This window comes from Aedes albopictus, chromosome 2, assembly GCF_035046485.1.
Source record: "Aedes albopictus strain Foshan chromosome 2, AalbF5, whole genome shotgun sequence".
Classification (NCBI taxonomy): Eukaryota; Metazoa; Arthropoda; class Insecta; order Diptera; family Culicidae; genus Aedes; species Aedes albopictus.
In genome coordinates this window covers 468,478,920-468,498,131 of record NC_085137.1, presented here as the reverse complement: position 1 = coordinate 468,498,131, position 19,212 = coordinate 468,478,920, and the positions used below count along the sequence as shown (strand labels likewise).

General features: G+C 37.9%; 2 protein-coding genes across 3 annotated transcripts in view; one reads left to right on the top strand and one right to left on the bottom strand.

Moving 5' to 3' along the window:
• The window catches only part of LOC109413093 (uncharacterized), a 40,296-nt gene that overhangs the window by 1,363 nt on the left and 19,721 nt on the right, over positions 1–19,212 (top strand). The window lies entirely within an intron of this gene.
• Positions 7,640–15,763, bottom strand: LOC109400772 (uncharacterized). 2 transcript variants are annotated; one of them, XR_009998071.1, is made up of 3 exons: positions 10,710–15,763; positions 9,330–9,629; positions 7,640–9,253 (listed from the first exon to the last, which is right to left on the bottom strand). XR_009998071.1 is itself a non-coding variant. In XM_062854019.1 (2 exons), the coding sequence occupies exons 1-2, from the start codon at positions 11,460–11,462 to the stop codon at positions 9,393–9,395; spliced, it is 990 nt and encodes a 329-aa protein (XP_062710003.1). In that variant the 5' UTR covers positions 11,463–15,763; the 3' UTR covers positions 7,649–9,392. The 2 variants fall into 2 exon arrangements, 1 of the variants encoding a protein (XP_062710003.1); XM_062854019.1 differs by having other exon boundaries at positions 7,649–9,629.

Genomic DNA, 19,212 nt, shown 5'->3' with positions numbered 1-19,212 from the left:
CAATAACCCGAACTTCAAAGGGCTGCTGATTGCTTGCATTTTTATGCTGGGAAAGGGGTGAGCCAGTCGTCCCACGGTTGTTCGGAACGGAGCCAAACCGGTTGAATTGGATGTTCTCACGGTGGTGCCGCTGCGCTGCATTCACGATCAGAACGTATGTATGAAGGTATAAAAGTGTGTTTATATTGTTTACACACAAGTGCGGAAGAGAGCAGAGGGGAACTGCTGGCTGCTAGCAGCAGCGGCCACGGCCGATGATGGCAGCAGGGGTGGCAATTAATTTTAACAAGTTGCCATTCTTGAAAAAGGGATTGAGTGTGATGTATTGCTGCTGTATGGAGTTGGAACAGCAGAGCTTACGTACTAACACGGACCGTGTTGCCCTCCCTTGTCAGGCGTGAAAAGAGTGGACTCCTTTTACCCTCTCACTCTCTAGAACAGTGATTGAACACTGGTAGATTAAGCTCGAAGAGGTGGTCAAAAACCCTAGTCGCCATGCTACATTTTCTAATGCTGTTTTGTTTTATTTGATAGTTATTTGTAACTATGCCTAATTGTGTTCTGAATATTTATGCAAAAATTCATCGGAGAATGCTTCGGGAAACTTTGTTTTCCCTTAGAATTATTTGAACAAAACCTGAATCCTACCAATCAACTTATACATACGTACATTACACGACTAACAGTTTCGTAGGTAATGTAACACTTTTTTAAGAGCTTCTGGAAACGTCTACACTTTCTCACAGAGAACGGCCAGACGTTTTGGAAAAAAATCCACTAGTGAGAATCCTAGAATATCACTACATTCGAAAAAGGTTTTACGGTTTTACCATCTTTTATTTTACTCTGACCTGACCGTTTCAACTTGTCCCACTACACCTTACATAGGTTACATATCAACGAAGTTCACACGTTTTAGTCACGTATATTTACCTAACTTGTCAAACGAAAGCGTGTTGCACACAGGGCATTGCACAATGGGTCCAGAGCCGCATTTACGAAGACAACAATGTTTGTGCCTAAACCTTGAGTTTTAGATACATGGTGTGTTTGGGGAAGTTTCTTTCCCATTTTTTTAAGGAATCATGTTAGGGTGATCTATGAAATTTAGTTTTCTTGCAATAACTTTCAATCCATTCATTTCTCGTAAAAACTTTGTTCCGAGCACTTTTAGAACTATCAATGACGCATATTTTTTTCCGAAGAGCTCGATGTTCTATCTCTCATAGTTAAAAAGATATTGGCTTTTTTCGTCAAAAAATTACTTTTTTTTTCGAAAAGTCATATCTCAAAAAGGGGCAAATGGATTTTGAATCAACGAATTGCATTGAAAAGACCGTACTCTGTTCTATTGATGGTGAACAAATTGTGAGCACCTTTTTTGTTTGAAGCTTTTTATTGAATTTTAAAAATTCGGCTTTTTACATAGAAAATCAGATGTAGCTCCTTAAATCGATAAGATACAAACTTGGCGTCTTCGACAATATTGTGAGTTTTAGATGCTCTGAAAGTGCTCAGAACAAAGTATAGCGAAAAAATAAACGCATAAAATTATAATAAATAAAAACGGATTTTCATATGGAAAACAAAACAGTTCAAGAAAATTCAAATCGTCTTTGTTAGATAGATCGAAGGTATAGGCACAAACATTTTTGTCCTCGTAAATGCGGCTCTGGACCCATTGTGCATTGTTAGTCAAATAAGTACACCTCGGTGACTTCATTATTATTGTTTAATAATAGGAAAGGGAGTGTATGTACTAATTAAATGATGAATCCGTGAAATTTTCTAGAATCTCAAATAATTTGTTTACCCATTGGAGACGGAATTTTCAGCTTTCTGGATGCAACCTCGCTGGACTAGAACACGTTTATGATGGCCGATTTTCTCGGTTAGGCACATATGACCCATCCGCCCTCAAAGGGTTAAATAATATGCTAGAGGCATTTCCCAAAGAATTTCTCGTTATCTGATAAGTCAGATAGAGGAGTTTCCTCTTCTTCTCCTCTTTTTAGTGTAACGTTCCCACTGTCTGAAGAGTTTAGGACTCCTAAATAATGACTTTCGATTAAAGTAAATGCGTGTCAAGTGATGATGCAATTCTAACGAATTTCAAAGTGACTGACACACATCCTCTCCAATAGTTTTTGAATGGGAAACAGAACCCATCTTAAGTAGAGTGCACCCATTTTTATCCTACAAAACGAAGCTAATAAGCATGCATTCCAACAGAAAGAACGGAAACAATCGGTGCTGCAATCGTCTGTTTTTTCAATAGTATGAACATAGAGGACATATAACCAAGAAGAATACCCTAGTATTTCTTAGGTAAGGTCTTGAAGTAATTTTTTTCTCTTGCATTGGCAAAACTTTCAGAGTATTCACCGGACACTTTTCCATCTAGGTATCATAGCTTTTGAAAGAATCGTGCGAGTTTCTTGTACTGCTTCCGATGGAAAATTTTGCAATAGTTTCGAAAGGATTCTTAAGAAATTCTTGAACAAGTGTTCGATAGAATTTTCAATTCACAAAGATGCTCAGCCGAGCATCGAAGACACGAGAATGCGAAAAGCAAAATGTTCAGAATGCTTAGAGTTTATTTAACATGATTCTATTCGGTGGCTTAGTTGATTAAAGCGCCGTTCATGCGATACGGGGTCGTAAGCTCGAATTTCACCAGAATCCCTTTTTTTTGCAAATTCTTCTTTTAATTGCAAATTAACACCAATTCTCATACGCGCCAACTTGTGGCGTAGTTGAGGAGAGGAGGACGTCAAGGCCTCTCAAAATCAATGAAATTCGGAAAATATCGACGCAGTTCATCTAAATTAAGCATATTCACGCAAAAACTAATACATATAGCTGAGAAAAGCTGAATATTGTCAAGTTTTGGACCAATTTTGGACAGCTTCGCCCCCCCCCCCCCCCCCCCCCAAACTACGCCACAAGTTGGCGCTTATGCTAATTCTATTCTTTCTACTTACAATTGATTGATTGATTTGTCTTTATTAAAGAGACTTTCAGCCCTTGGCTGGTTCGTCTCTCTCTACTTACAAGTTTTCCGCAAAGTTTCACAGTATGTCACTCCTAAAAAATGTCACTATGCTTTTCAAGTTTTGTATGCCTCAAAAAGTTTAAACCTGAATTATTTTCTGGTACAGGATATATTTAAATATTAGAATAACTAGCCACAGAAGTCCAATGTCGCGACTGTTCGTGTGACAAACATCTAGTTTGCCACGCCCTTACAGCGTCAGTAGTGGTACTAGAAGTGTCAAATAAATTTTGTTTACTAAAACAAAAGATGCTCTTCAAGCTGGACACATAAAAACAATCAATTATTACAATAAAAGGTTTTAATTGAATTAAATAGAAAAAGTGACTACAGCGCCATTGCAGTTCTAGTGTATTTCTATTATTTAAATTCATGAATTTCTGAAGAAAAAAACATCCTTGAAACTACATGAACGTTCGGATGTCCAGGAAATCTTGTGAAATTTGCTTGATAAAGGTTTTGGAAATCTTTGGATAGAATATTGAACATTGAATACTTCTAGTACAATTCTTAAAGAATATCTGCAGAGTGTTCTGGGTGAACTTATGATGTATTAACTATCAGAAGGATCCTGAATGAATTCTTAACTATTTTTTTTTAAATTAGTTTATATTGGAACTTCTCAACAGACAATTTGAGATGTTTTGCCACAAAACATGTTTGAATTGATAGAAAAAAAATTCCGTGATGTCATGGAAGAGTTAGTGGAGGGGCTCCTGACGGTAGTCCATTGGGCAAATTTCAGTAGAGTTTTGAAAGGGATTTTGGTTAGAGTTCTTGTGGTATTTTCTAGCAGAAATTAAAAAAAAATATGAAAATGATGACGGATGCTCCAACCTTAATACACATAAATTTGAATGTTTGTTTCACATCATCATGGGGAAAATACATTGGCATAATTGTTTTGGTTGGTTGGAGAAAATAAATACTCGTTTTGAATTTGACTATGTCGAATATGTCGACCCAAAAATATCTGTTTTGGTGTCATTTATCATACAATGGTAATTCCATAATAAAATAGAAGGAGCTCACCAATGAATATTCACTTGAAGAGATTTTCCACCTTCCACCCACACGGGAATCAACGACGCTCGGCACAAAGAACCCTCCTTCTGCCACTGCCTTGGCGTCGGGGCTTGGCCTCTCAGTTCATGCATATAGTCAGATGTTTCTAGAAAATCAGAAACTTTTGAATTTCAACTAAATCATTTCTCCAAATATTGTTTTCAAAAGCCTTCTGACACATTCCACGCGTTACGTTTTGCGCGAGGAACAAACTTTTGCTTCCAAAACTTGCTATGTAGTTAACTGCATACTAACCAGCATATCAAACGATCAGATTTGAATAGAAGCTTCAATTTATGCTTTCTAATTGAGAATTGGACCTTCTTACTTCGAAAGAAATCAAGAAATATAGCGTAACGGGACACCATCGCAAAAAGTGACATATTTTGACTGAATGACAAGAAATTGGCTACTTTCTTGAAGCAGTTTTCAAAGTTTCGAGTACTATTAGATAAGAATATAAGTAAATATCTTCATTTTGGTGCAACAAGAATCAAAATCGAATCGACAGCAGGAGCCCGTAAACATCGTTCAATGAAGTTCAAAAAACGCGGTATAGAAGTGCGTGGAATGTGTCTTCTGCTCTTTGTGAAGTTTTTCGTGGATTCACCAATGGGTTGTTCCGGTAAATCTTCCATGTATTTTTATGATTCGTACCACGTTATGAGTTGGTAATCAATTTCTTAAAAAAAAATCTTAAAATGTTTGACATTTCTTCAAAGTTTTTCTGTTGTTGAAATAACTGTACTCTGGATTACACAATGTGCTACAGTAGATTTCAAGTGATTACTACTGAGTTCTAAGACGACATACATAATAAGTGTCAGTTATCCATATGGAAGTCCTGATAAAATTTTAGAAATTTCCGAAAAAAAATGATTGAAATTCTTAAAAAAAATGTACTTGAATTGCAGCATAACTTGTTGGTTCGCCTCAGCGATGGTTTTTATTTATTCGTGATCTTAAACTTACACACCTCAGTGAAGGATTAGGAAAAGGTTTTTTTTTAATTTTTAATAAAAATTTGCTTTTCCGAGTGAAACATAAAATAAACGACAAGAAAACTAAATATGCAATACCCACTCAACCAGTAACAAAAAAAAAACAACAAAATTCGTTCAAACTTAATCCATGCGTGTCTTGAAAACTTCAAGTGCCTATAGGATGAAATCTCGGTGAAATTTATGCAGAAATAAACATTTTCATAAGGTGTACACAAAGTTAAATATTTGACAAAAGGGGTACTGAAGGGTCAACTTCTGTTTGAAATTAATAAAAATCTGGTTGAGTTCGAGCAGATGTTGAGCATTGATTTTCATTTGATCCAATATATGATCCTGTGCGTGCACTGGCATTTTAAGAAAATTATAATGAGCTTCTAAAGCAGTTTTTAGAGCACAGTTCTGCACTGGTGTCCCAAGAGTTTTTAATCGCAAAGCTATCGTCAATTGGCTTCTTTGGCGGTGTTGAGATAATTCCATATTCAGAATCTGCATGCAAAACTGAGCCGAAATCCAAATTTTCATGAATTTTGGTGCCCGGGAACCTATTTAAAAATCAGTTTGAAGTTTGTATGGGAGCGATTTGTCGAATCACCCATCGTCGCATTTTGTACTGGGCGGAGCTGTCAAGCAGTGGGCCAGCTGTCAAAAGGTGATTTCGAAAAATCTCTTCGAAAGCGATTTTAGGTACCAAAATGAAGTTGTAAAAATCTGAAAAAAATCATGGTGGTTCAGAAATAGGTGCTCTTTCGTATAACATCAAAAAATAAATATATTTTTAATAATTTAAAAACCCAATTGAAAAGGAATGCAGGTTATTTAAGCAAAAGGAAGGAAAATTAAACATGAAGCTCGCTCTGATAGAAACCACGGTGTACTCTTACTTCCACCAGAAACTACTAGAAGTTTGGACAGAAAAAAAAAACAAATGTTTCCTGCTTTCTGAAGCAAAATATTCTGGAAGATGTGAACATCACATCAGATATTTAAATATGAATGGATTGGGAGGGTTCGACTGAATGGGATAGTTATGCTACGTAACCGGCTAAGCAGTCTCTTGGTGAAATCAAACGATGTTATTTGACTTTGCCCAACGTTTCGACCACTTTTTTGGTCTTCTTCAGGGGTTTACCGATTAACCCCTAAAGAAGACCAAAAAAGTGGTCGAAACGCTGGGCAAAGTCAAATAACATCGTTTGATTTCATCAAGAGACTGCTTAGCCGGTTACGTAGCATAGATATTTAAATAGTTCATTTCAGAACGAGCTGAAACAGCGATGGATTAATATTCGGCAAGTACAGATGTCAGATCTGGGGTTTCGCCTATGGTTAACAGATATTTGTTAAAATAATTTAATCAATAAATCAATGTCAAATGAAGCCTAACTTTGCCAAACACCGTATCTAACAAAATCCACTATCGGAGAAAATCTAAGGGGAAGTTCCCTGTTCCCATAGCAACTCATATATTCAAACATTTCAGAAACGTGAAAAATCCGGGAATTTTTTCACAAATCATCACTAAAAGCAAGTGATACAGGTAGTCCTTAACGAAATTTAGTGCCTCATGTGAAAATCTCTTTTTTGTTTGGTAAGTTGGTTTGGTAAAGTTATGCTTGAAATTATTCGAAACAGCATGATGCATGGTTTTTCGATCACAGCGCAACACATAAAATGTACAAAAAAATCTACCTCAGCTTCTGCAAGTACCTATCAAAACTTGGAAAAACTGAGCGTCTAGTTCGAGAGGTGTGATCGTTTCTGGCTCACTGTCAACAATCTGTTGAAGGCCCTTCGAAGTAAATCATTGGATGTCTTGTTTGGAAGTAAGAAACGTGTAGTACAAGATGAAACATGAAACTTTGATAGATTTCAATACAATTTGAAAACCTATCCTTCGCCAAAAGATTGTTTGAATCATCATCATTAGATATCATTATGTTAACCCGTTGTTTAATCTTACCCCACCCGTTTTAACTTGCCCTGGTGTACCTTAACTCAACAAGCAGTAAACGTACCGAACGATAGTATTTCTTGTTTGGATTTCCAACGTCAAGTTTTACAGAACCGCAACTATGGACATTGATTGACAAGCACACATGCTCGAGGCATGACACACGTGTTTATTGTTTATCATTTAATTTTGACTTGCAAAAACAGAGTTCACAAGGGAACCAAGATAGAAGTGAGAATCATATTGTACCTATCTTTTAGATTTTTATCGATTTTCAAGAAAGTTTAACTCTAGTTGTGCATTGGATTATAATATAATTATAATAATTATAATTATAATAATTATAGTAATTATGACTCAAACGACTGTTTTTGATTTGCCCGGCGTCTTCTACAAAGCGAATATTCGAATTTGTCGTTTTATATTAAAACGAAGTAGACTCGAAGCAGAGTCGAAACGTCGAGATAAATAAATCCTGGTTTTTGTAATATCTATATGTATAAAAATGCAGTGGCATACGTGGGACCGCACATAACTTGCAAACGGAAGGTCCGATTCTGTTCGTCTTAGTTTTGTTCTGTTAGTTTTCACCCAAGGAAGGTTTATGAGCCAAAAAACATGCAAAAATTGAGAGTTTTTGAAAATCGATCTTCCATTCATTTTAACCGGGGACTTGGTCTTGGCAAGAAACTTGAAACGTCAAAAAACGCAGTAGGCAAGACAAAGTTTGCCGGGTACAGCTTGTAGATTATACTTTTGGTCATCTTTTCTACTAACTGCGTCCACTATGCACTTGTGCACTGCAGGATAATACAGCACCGCGCTCACCGAGTCAGTGCACGCGGTTGTCACAGTGACTTCCAGTAGTAGATACAGAATAGTGGTAGGTAAACTGCACTGCACAATGGTCCCAGGTCCGAATCTAGCTAGACAAAATTATTCACGGCGAAACTATTGATTTTAGCTATATGGTGTCTTCAGGAAAGTTTTTTCAAAATGTGTGTCCTATTTAGTCAATAAATTGAAATTAGGGTGGTCCAAATGGTTTAGAAGATTGGTATATCAACTTTTTTGTTTTTCCAAATACACCTATACAATGTTCTACAAAGATTTAGAACAATTAATTTGGAGCAACTTTCCCGAAGAAACCAACCTCCTAACTATTACGGTTGACGAGTTATGATTTTTTGAAACTTGGATGTTAGGGTGGACCTTAAAAAATCAATTTTTTGCTTATAACTTTTCATAGGGACATTTCTCGCAAAAACGTTGTTCCGAGCACTTTTAGATCTTTCAATTTTACACTTTTTCTTCGAAGAGAGCAATGTTCTATCTCTTGAAATAAAAAAGTTATGCAAGATTTTCTCTTAAAAAACCGCTTTTTTACATGTAAATATTTCAGAATGGCGCAAACCGATTTTCAATCTTTTAAATCCATTAAAAAGGTCTCATTTTCATTGTTCGATGGTGAAAATATGAAAGAAGTGTTTTTTGTTTAAAGCGCTTAATTAATATTTGAAAATATGTCATTTTTCATCAAAAAATGACCATAACTTCAAGAATATACGAATTACAGGTATGATGTCTTCGGCAAAAACATGCGCAATTGAATGCTTTAAAACTGTCTAGAACAAAGTTTTTTGAAAAATCAACACATAAAAACATATTTAAAAAAATGGATTTTTAACTAAAAAATAAACACTATCAACGTTTCAAAGAACCTTCTGTCAAAGCTACCCTAATGAAAGGTTCCATACTTTTCTCTCTATGTTGGATTTCTAAAAACAATCGATTAGTATGTATATACTTAATATTTTGGTTTATTGAGCTTAGAACAAATAAAAATTAAAACTACATATCTTTTCAATTCAATTCAAAATAACAAGTTCTTGAGCTTTGGCTGGATGAGAGTTTAAAGGAGAATCGCTGCTTTTCCTATTCATCAAGGAAATCACTGGATCGGATGTTAGAAGCAAACGTTGGAAGACGTCTTCGATGTTTGCCGTTCTGCTGAATTTCCTGGAGTGGAATTCTCGGAACTTTCTGATAGACTTGTTCCGGGTCTCCAGTGCTTCCTCGCTCAACATTCCAACAGGAACAGTACTGTGCTTCGCGATGGCACCGCCGTGGACCAAAATTTTGTGGAGAGTTGGAGACAGCGGATACCAACCATATAGGCTAGAATAAATTATTATTATTATCCAATTCCATTATTATTAGTTTTATTATTATTATATGTCAAACTACATCTTACCTGATATAAAGTTTCCTAGTCGTTTCCAAGTAGTTTTGGAATACTTCCACGTTGATATCACTCTTACAGTTGATAATAACTAGAATGATGTACATTCTCTCCAGTAGATCGCCATTCTTTGAAGAACGTTCGTGAGGTATTACCATCATTGCTGTTGCCACCGCTCGGTAACGGTTCGCTAATTCTGAGCCCTAGTCTTCGTTTTATTTCGGCTCGAATGGTGGCTTCTCGTTGACGGACAGCTTCGTTAGACTTCGCTACGGGCCATGTCGGTTTTTCCATTTTTAGTCGATATGCTACCTTAAGAAACATTCCCGTAACGTGGGTAGATCACCTCAGAATGGTGCGTTGCGGCGTAAGATCTACCAAATCAAATTTTGATCTTGAAATTTTCCTGCCTAAAATAATCAGGCAGTAGTTTACAAATATTCCAAGATCAAAGTTTGATGCACTTTTTTGATGTTTATGTAATATTTTTGTTTCAATTATGCTGCTAATCAATATTTTATTTCAGCAGGATTCAGGTAAATTTATTGTATGATACAAATTAGATTGTAAAAATATATAACTGTGGCGAGCGTATCACTAATATGTAGCTTATTCGACGTCAATGTTGATATTATGTAATATTTCAGATTCTCAACCGAAAAATCAAGTAATGCAGATGATGAGGCAGCCAGGACATATTGGGCAGATAACTATTTCGGAGCAGTCTAATAATGGTGTACCTTTACGTTGACCAACCGCATCCTTTGGAGTACCCTTCCACTAACAACACCTAGAACAACACCCATATCCCCTTGACACCTAGGCCTGAGAAGTCGTAGAACTTTTGACAGCTTTCTTTAGGTGTCTAACTAATTATCCTTTCATTTTCCTCAGCAGTCGCAAGGACGAGGCCAGGACAACTCTCGACTGTTGGAGGATTGCGTCAGTCTTGTCGAGAAGTCAAAGATAAGTCTCCAATCTTTGTGTTTTGGTATCCGACGGGAAGGACTGTGGTCGATGGCTGTACTACCTACGAAATTTGTGCGACTTAATGCTTACTTTTACTTTTCAGTGGTAACCAGGTAAATGATTGAACCATGACAATTTCTCGTACGCTTTTTCGCCAAGGAAAGCACCCCATTAAACCCTATCCAATTTCCAACTCCAGATATCTATGAAGTGGGCCAAGTTCTTGGACATATTCTGAGTAGATATCTAATCAACATTTCCTCCCCATCCCCGCTGATCGTAAGGACCTGGCCAGGTGTCGAGAGTTCGTTAAATGAAAGGTTTGTCAAGTCCCAGGCAACTTTTCTGGCGCATTAAACTTCTCTATCGACAGCCACCCCAGGATGTGTACGGTCGGCTATGCTATGCTATGCTATATGCTACCTTAAGAAACAGTTCCATTGTCCGAATATAGCAATGGAGAGGGGAGAATCCACGAGAGAACTTTTCAGCGTTGGTCTCGTTCAGATCGTTGGTTGCGTCATTCAGATTCTTTCCGCTTTTCCCACAAAATGAGCAGGATTGCGAGTTTGTTTCTGTGAGGTCGTTTACTACCTTAGTATCCATCATACTTAGAATTAACGAAGAATATACAGTAATTGTCCGACCGTCTTGAAGAATTTCAGTTGGCCTCAGATTTTTTATTTGATCTCGCACTTTCTCAACTTCATTTCGCGTTAGCTGAGCAGATTCCTTCAAAAAAATTAGCTTGATCGGTCTGCACAACGAAACGGAAGAAGGTAGATCATTTTTCCAAAAAATATCTCGTTCGTGCTCTGAGATTCTTCCAATTAATTGGAGAGGAACAAGAGCCATCGAAAATATGTGTGAATCATTGTACTCTCGTAATTCACCGTCTTCATCCGTTTCAACAAAGTTTTGCTTATAGCGAGAGTGATTGCTACTGCCATCGCAGCCCCACTTATAGTTAATCTCAAACGTATTACAAGCCGAACCAGCAAGAATACTTCTATGGCTTTCTATTAAGCGTTTGTTTGTGTGGTCAACTAGGGATTGGAGGGGAACTTCGGCTGCTGATGGTTTTATCGTAATACCTGAAAATGATGAATATCTCATGACTATTTTTGCATTCCCATAATTATCTGTCCATAAGCAACATAAATTCATTTCGATCATGTTAGATAATAGAAAAGATGTTTTGTGATGCCTTTATAGTGTATGAATGGGCCCTATCTAATGAAATAGAAATTACCTTCAGGATACGTCAGCTTCTTTTCCTCCAAAACCCGATTGTATGACGGATACAAATCACACCCTTTCTTCAAATCCGATGCACGAATGTCATTGTATTGACTCTTGGAAAATCCGTTCTTACAAATGAATGCCAAAGCTTTAGTCGGTGAATACTGCTCCACTCCGGCATCACTAGACTTCATAGATTGCTTCAAGCTAGTGGCGGTTTCTGGAAATTCAGAAATATTTTTGATGATCTTTGCCGCATCTCTATGTCCGGAACTTGTGGCTCTTGTTGCCGCTGCAAACATCAACTCCTGATACGGAACTTCGACGCTGATATCATGAACTTTTCGCTGCTTCGATTTTGTGCTTGAGGTTTCAAATGATTTACGCGGACGCCCTCTCTTGGTGTTCGACATCGGAAGTTCTTTGAAAGTTTCAAACCCACTCAACCAAATTTTGTTGCGCTCAAAGAAACCGTCTCTTTTCCGGTTGCTCTTTTTCCATGCTGTTGTGAATTTGAGTGCGAAAAAGCTAATTTTCTTTTGAAGTTCTGCAGTATCAATTGTTTTGCCCTGGAACTTGTCAATAACGTACTGACACAAAGATGTTGTAGAACTATCGGTAATGAATTGTTCAGCCAATTCATGGAAGGCGACTTTAAGACCTGGTGGAAAATTTAGTTAGGGAATCTACTTCAAAAGTTGAGAAATTCTGTAACTTACCAACTGACATCTTTCTTTTTTCTGTGGAACGATAACGCACTAACCAAAATTCAACAGCATGCATGCAGAAAACCATGCTCTGCTGACTAGGCTTCTTTGAACTAGGCTACTTTGATCTAGTCTACTTTGATCTAGGCTACTTTGATCAGCATTCCTTTTCTAATCGGGTTACATTGTCACTCAAACATTGTTTTCTCAAATATACCGTAATTCGTACATTGTTGAAGTTGACTGTTTTTAGAAATTCAACATATAGAGACAAGTATGGAACCGTTCATTAGGGTAGCATTGACAGAAGGTTCTTTGAAACGTTGATAGTGTTTATTTTTTAGTTAAAAATCCAATTTTTTTTAAATATGTTTTTATGTGTTGATTCTTCAAAAAAACTTAGTTCTAGACAATTTTAAAGCATTCAATTGCGCACCTTTTTGCCGAAGACATCATACCTGTATTTTGTATATTCTTGAAGTTATGGCCATTTTTTGATGAAAAATGACATATTTTCAAAAATTAATTAAGCGCTTTAAACAAAAAACACTTCTTTTATTTTTTCACCATCGAACAATGAAAGTGAGATCTTTTGAATGGATTTAAAAGATTGAAAATCGGTTCGCGCCATTCTGAAATATTTACATGTAAGAAAAGCGATTTTTTAAGAGAAAATCTTGCATAACTTTCTTATTTCAAGAGATATAACATTGCTCTCTTCGGAGAAAAAGTGTAAAATCAAAAGATCTAAAAGTGCTCGGAACAACGTTTTTGCGAGAAATGTCCCTATGAAAAGTTATAAGCAAAAAACTGATTTTTTTAAGGTCCACCCTAACATCCAAGCTTCAAAAAATCATAACTCGTCAACCGTAATAGTTAGGAGGTTGGTTTCTTCGGGAAAGTTGCTCCAAATTAATTGTTCTAAAACTTTGTAGAACATTGTATAGGTGTATTTGGAAAAACAAAAAAGTTGATATACAAATCTTTTAAACCATTTGGACCACCCTAATTTCAATTTATTGACTAAATAGGACACAAATTTTGGAAAAACTTTCCCAAAGACACAATATAGCTAAATTCAATAGTTTCGCCGTAAATAATTTTGTCTAGCTAGATTCGGACCTGGGACCATTGTGCACTGTTGGGAGTGTGGGATTTTGTTGATACCCATGTGCAAGGGCACACTGCAGCAGCAGCAGCACCGGCGGATTATGATGGTGTTTGGGCGTTACGTCAAGTTTTTAAACCTATCAGTCACGGTCGGGTGGTTTCGGATGAGGGATTTTTGCTTTGCTATTTCTACCGCACCGGACCAATCATGGTGCTGACAGGAAGCTTGTTGGTTGGGTGGGTAATAAGTCAACTGAACTGTTTGCACTGTGACTGACCAACAGTACAGAAGAATTTAGCATTTAGGGGTATTTGTTAGTGTTGTGGGTATTTGTTAGTGTTGTGGGAACTTACTTACAAACCACCCAATGTGACACTGGTTTGTCCCAATTTGAACAAAACAGGATAAAGATCGTACACCACGAGCTTAGACTACTTGAGCCTTGCATTTCGATTTTAGAGAAGTAACTTTGAGTGAGTGAACACTGCAACGCTGCCGAAGATCTACCATAAAAAATACCTATTTTGGGTTAGTAGTTGAAAGATTATTCAAGAGTTGAAAACTACGCAAACTGACCACATCGTTGTCATCATGTGATCCAAGTTACGAGTCAGTTTAGAACTTTAAATTAATTTTTTTTGTAGATTTAATGATTCCAGTGAACCATTAATGAGCTCCGCAAAAAACTCCATTGGTTGGTTTTCTAGAAAGCGGAATCCAGCCCAGCTGAAACTCAATCTTTTGGGAATAGAAATCGACCAGTCTTTGACTTCGAAATACCTTGGGGTCTAGTTTGATTCAAAAGGCACTTGGGGTACCCAAACTAAGTATTTGGTGCAAAAATGTCAACAAAGGATCAATTTTCTACGCACAGTTACCGGAACATGGTGGGGTGCTCACCCGGAAGACCTCATAAAACTTTACAAAACGACTATTCTCTCTGTTCTCGAGTATGGATCTTTCTGTTTCCACTCAGCAGCAAATTGCCACCTAATAAAGTTGAAACGAATTCAATACCGTTGTTTGCGTATTGCTCTCGGCTGTATGCACTCAACGCATAATGCGAGCCTAGAGGTCCTGGCAGGAGTGAAACCTCTCCAGAACCGCTTCTGGGAGCTCTCGCTAAGGTTACTTATCAAGTGTGGAGTGAGCAACACACTTATGATTGAAAACTTCGAAGAAATGCTCACTCTGAGTACTCAGTCAAAATTTATGAGAATTTAACTTTTCTACATATCATCCGACATAAGCCTCCCAGGTCATAACCCACCTCGTGTACACATCACTAATGACAGTTCCTCTGTTAAATACGATCTGTCCATGAAACAAGCTATTCATGGAATACCAGATCAACTTCGATGTATATCTATTCCTCGCATTTTTAATGAAAAGTACCAAAATGTCAATTCCTGTAAGAGATTCTTCACTGATGAGTCTCTCGTAAATGGATCCACTGGTTTTGGTGTCTTCAATGAAAATTTCACCACCTTCCGCAAACTTCAGGAACCTTATTCGGTTTATGTTGCTGAACTGGCAGCAATCAACTTCGCTTTGGGGATGATTTCGAACATGCCCGTAGACCATTTCTTCATCTTCTCGGATAGCCTTAGTTCGATTGAGGCACTCCGGTCGATGAAACCTGTAAAACATCCATCTTACTTTCTTACAAAAATAAGGGAGCAGATGGGTGCACTGGTCGAAAGATCCTACAAGATTACCTTTGTATGGGTCCCCTCACATTGCTCAATTTATGGCAATGAGAAGGCGGACTCTCTCGCAAAGGTGGGCGCACAGGAAGGTGAGATCTAGGATAGAAGAATTTCACATGATGAATTTTTCCATTTTGTTCGCCAGAGTTCTCTTCAAAGTTAGCAAAATGATTGGCGAGATGGCCAGCTGGGACGGTGGTTACATTCCATTATTCCTAATGTTTCTTTGCGAGTGTGGTGGTATGGTTTGGATGTAAGTCGCAATTTCATTCGCGTGATGTCAAGACTTATGTCCAACCATTACTCGCTAGATGCGCATTTATACAGGATAAACCTCGCGTTGAGCAATGTATTGTACTAAGTGCGGTTCCGGTTATGATGACATCGACCACGTAATTGGCAATGCCCGGATAATGACGCCTCCAGAGCACTTCTTTTGGATACCCTTGAGGCCCGAGGTAGACAACCCTTTGTTCTTGTTAGAGATGTGTTGGGGACCCGCGATGTCACATATATGGGATGTATTTTCGACTTTCTTCGCTTTGCTGGTATAAAAGTTCAATTCGCTTGTGTTTTCTTCTCCAGTTTTTTCTCTGTTTTGTCCTCTTTGTGTTACCAAGCTGCTCCTGGCCATCCGGAAGACCAAGTCCCACAACAAGTTGGTACCAACACCACAAGGCACCGAATACGCTAGCAAGATGCGATTCACCCCCGTAGTGAAGTGTAGTGTAGTGAAGAGTGCCCAAAATATCGGCCGCTGCCCAAGTGGTTCGCTACCCTAGATTTTAAGTTCAGCAAATTTTAGCTGAAGCTCTGAAATTATCAGAGTATTCCCTGATCCTTCCCAGTGAGTACGAATATGTCATTCCCGCAGAATGCTTTCAAGTATTAATATTACTTTTCGCTTTACCGACTGACAGTCAACCAATTTCACTTAATCAGATTTATTCGCAACAGGTTCGCACTTTTTCCCAATACACGACGAACCGTTTCCGGGATGGGAGCCGTCAACTGCGCAAGCATTTACAAACAATTAATTAATTGTAAAATTTTCCACGGCGTTACCTGCCGCGCTGCCCAATCTCCTCCCCGCGCTTTTTGTTGGGAGCGTAGCAAGCAAGGTTCGACTCACAGCAGCGGAAACAGTTAATTAAAATTGATCGAAAGCAAAGGGGATACCTTTTTTGGGGGCTTTTCACGTGCATTTACGGCTCCGGCCACGGCGGCGACGGCGGCGCTCGTTTTATCCGATTCGACATTGCTAACAAGATTTAATTACCGAACATTGCTCAACGTACGTCCTTACCGTTCCACCACCGTCCGTCATCGTCCTTTTCAGACTCTTACCGGCGCGTTGTCGTGTCGATTGGATCCGAATCTGGCCTGCTGCCGGTGACGTGAAAGTGAATTTTTATTCCGAAAAATCGTCCGTGTTGCGAAGCAACTCCGCTGCTCGCGACGAAGCATGTCCTTGTCGTCGAGGGTATTTAGGACATACGCAGGGAGTGTCGGAGTCGGAAAGCCACCAGTCAGTGCGAGAAAATGACAAATTTTCGATTTCCGGGAAGGGAAAGTGCGAGTTCTTGTCAGGATGGTTTCTCGGGAAAGGTACTGGTGCGCATTAATTTCGATTCGATTCGATTCAAATTGGGTTGATTGGTGGATTTGTGCTTTTGAGCGTTTTCGTACCTTTTTTGTCGGCGATCAGTAGATTGAACTGTACTTGAAAAGTTTTGATTGTTGGATGTTAAGCTACATTTTAGTTACTCATGAGTTACATTGCATGAAAACTTCATGGAACAATTCAAGCCAAATTTAATGGCAACTACTGCTTCCCTTTACCAACCGAACATGCTGGTGCTGAGTTTGTTGCAAAATTAAGTAATTAAATGAAACAGATGCACCATCAGTATGGCACCTCCACCGCAGTTAGTGAGTGCATTTGAGCCACCCACAGACAGAGAACACTACACCCAGCTACACACAAATGTAAATTTATTATGGGAAGCATTAATTCTCCGAAGTGCAGTAGGGAATTCTCCGAAGCAGGAGCTAAATTGAGTTCGAAAACGGTTCATTAGAGTCGCACAAATAGCGGTTAATATTGGTACAAAGTAGATTGCGTTTAAAATTGCGAGTTCACATATATTTGTTATGAATGGTGCATTGGAATATGATATAATCAACATTTGATAATTGTTTCAAGTTCAAAAATGATTTCGATCTTGAATTGGATGATGCCAATGACGTGGTCCAGCGTGAAAGTTCGCTTCAGCGTGATTCATTTTCTCAACTTCTTCTTGCAATGGTCGCAAAAACACTTTTCCTGATAATTTGGTGAGCTCTTTACATATTACTTCTTTTATTCATTCTATATGTCAGTTCACTTTTGTGAGTTAGTTTCATTCGCGATAGTTTCGAAATTATTGTTTTTCAAAATTTGGCTTCATTTTCTAGAGCGTTCACTAATACGACTTACATGAAACAACCACAGTTTTGCTTGAGATGCAGGATCAAACAGTTTTATTTCTCTTTCATTCCAATGCAAATGCGTCCGTTCCTCATCGAATAAAATCTTCAGTTTCGCAAGCCAATTTCTATTGATGGTCGTCCGACTCGTCTTTCGATCTTAAAAATCGAAAACCAAATCCCTCCGACAAACTATACACCTAGCTTTTCTATCTTATAAATCAAATAGCAAGTTCTCTTGACGGTCGTGCGACTCGTCCATCGAGCTGACCCATCGAATACCAAGTCCTCCTTAACGGTTGTCCAGTTCGTCCTTCGAGTTTACCAATTGAAAACAAATTCTTCCTGATGGTCGTCCAACTGGTCTGTCGATTTCACAAATCGAAAACAAATTCTTCCCAACGGTCTTCAAACTTATACTACGATTTAAAAATCGAAACCAATATCCTCTAACGGTCGTCCAGACTCGCCTAGATCTTACGAATCGGATACTACCTTCTCCTAGCGGTCGTCCGGACTCGCCGTTAGATAGTTTTGAAATCATTGTTTTTCAAAAGTTGGTTTCATTTTCTAGAGCGTTCACTAATATGACTTCAGTAAAACAACCCATTTGATTTTGCTGGAAGTTCGGCACTGGTGCCGAGAATTGGCGCTGGATAAGACGTAGTTAGCTCGTTCAAAATCAACTTCCAGGCAGAAAATCTTCATAACAATCACTGTTAACAACAAGTTCATACAATTATGTATCTGATTCAGATGGAAGAAGTGGACGAAAACGGTCGTTTCGTTCTGAATTTAGGTAATGTACAATTTTGTATACCTGTTGTGCCGGGAATGGGGTCAAAAACCCTATTTTGCCAAAGATCCCTTCTGAATTTCCTCAAAAGTTCCTATGGAAATTTAAAGATTTGCTTTTGATTGTTTGAGAAATTACTTCAGAAACTCCTCTGGATATTAATTCAGAAAATTCTCTAGGCATTCGCCTGGAGAACCTACCAGAGATTCTTTTAAAAAGACTACCATTTTTTTCAGAAATTCTTCACAAAAAAAGATCTTCTAAAAAAATCATTTGAAAATTTGTCAAAATTTTTCCCTCACGGATTCTTTCAAAAAAAATCCCTTCCATTCGGAAATTTTCTTCAGTAATTTGTATAATTTCCCCTTTTTTCCAAAAAAATATTCATGAATTTATGCAAAAACTCTTCCAGGGACTTTTTCAAAAAAAAGTTCAGAGATTTTTTAGAAATATATTTTCGCAAAGATTTCTTTAATTAAACTTTCAGCGATGCCTTCAGAAACTATTCCAGAGTTTTTTTGGGAAATGTTTCAAAAGTGTTCTTTTAAACATTTGTACTGGGGTCACTTTGGAAATTCTTCCAAAGATTTCACCAGAAATTCCCACAGCAACTTCTGCATTCTCCAGAAATTAGGGATTCTTCCAGAAGAGTTGTGTAAGAAAGTTGTGTATGAGTTTCTGCAAAACTTTCCCCAAAAATCTTTTAGAGATTTAATCTATTTTTCGGGACTTTACCAGATTTTTTTCAGACAAATATTTCGGAAATTCCCTTAAGCATTTCCTCAATCGATCTTCCAAGGATTTATCCCGAAACTTTCTCCAGGGTTTCCTTTAGGAATTGCTTCATGGGTTTTTTTGGAAGATCTTTCTGGGGTTTCTTCAGAAATTCCTC

Excerpts from the sequence above, each read along its gene's own strand:
- LOC109400772 (XM_062854019.1), bottom strand. The coding sequence starts at position 11,462 with ATGATCGAAATGAATTTATGTTGCTTATGGACAGATAATTATGGGAAT. Across the intron at positions 9,630-10,709 it reads CAATGGAACTGTTTCTTAAG|GTAGCATATCGACTAAAAAT; the intron begins GTAGCATATAGC and ends ATGTTTCTTAAG.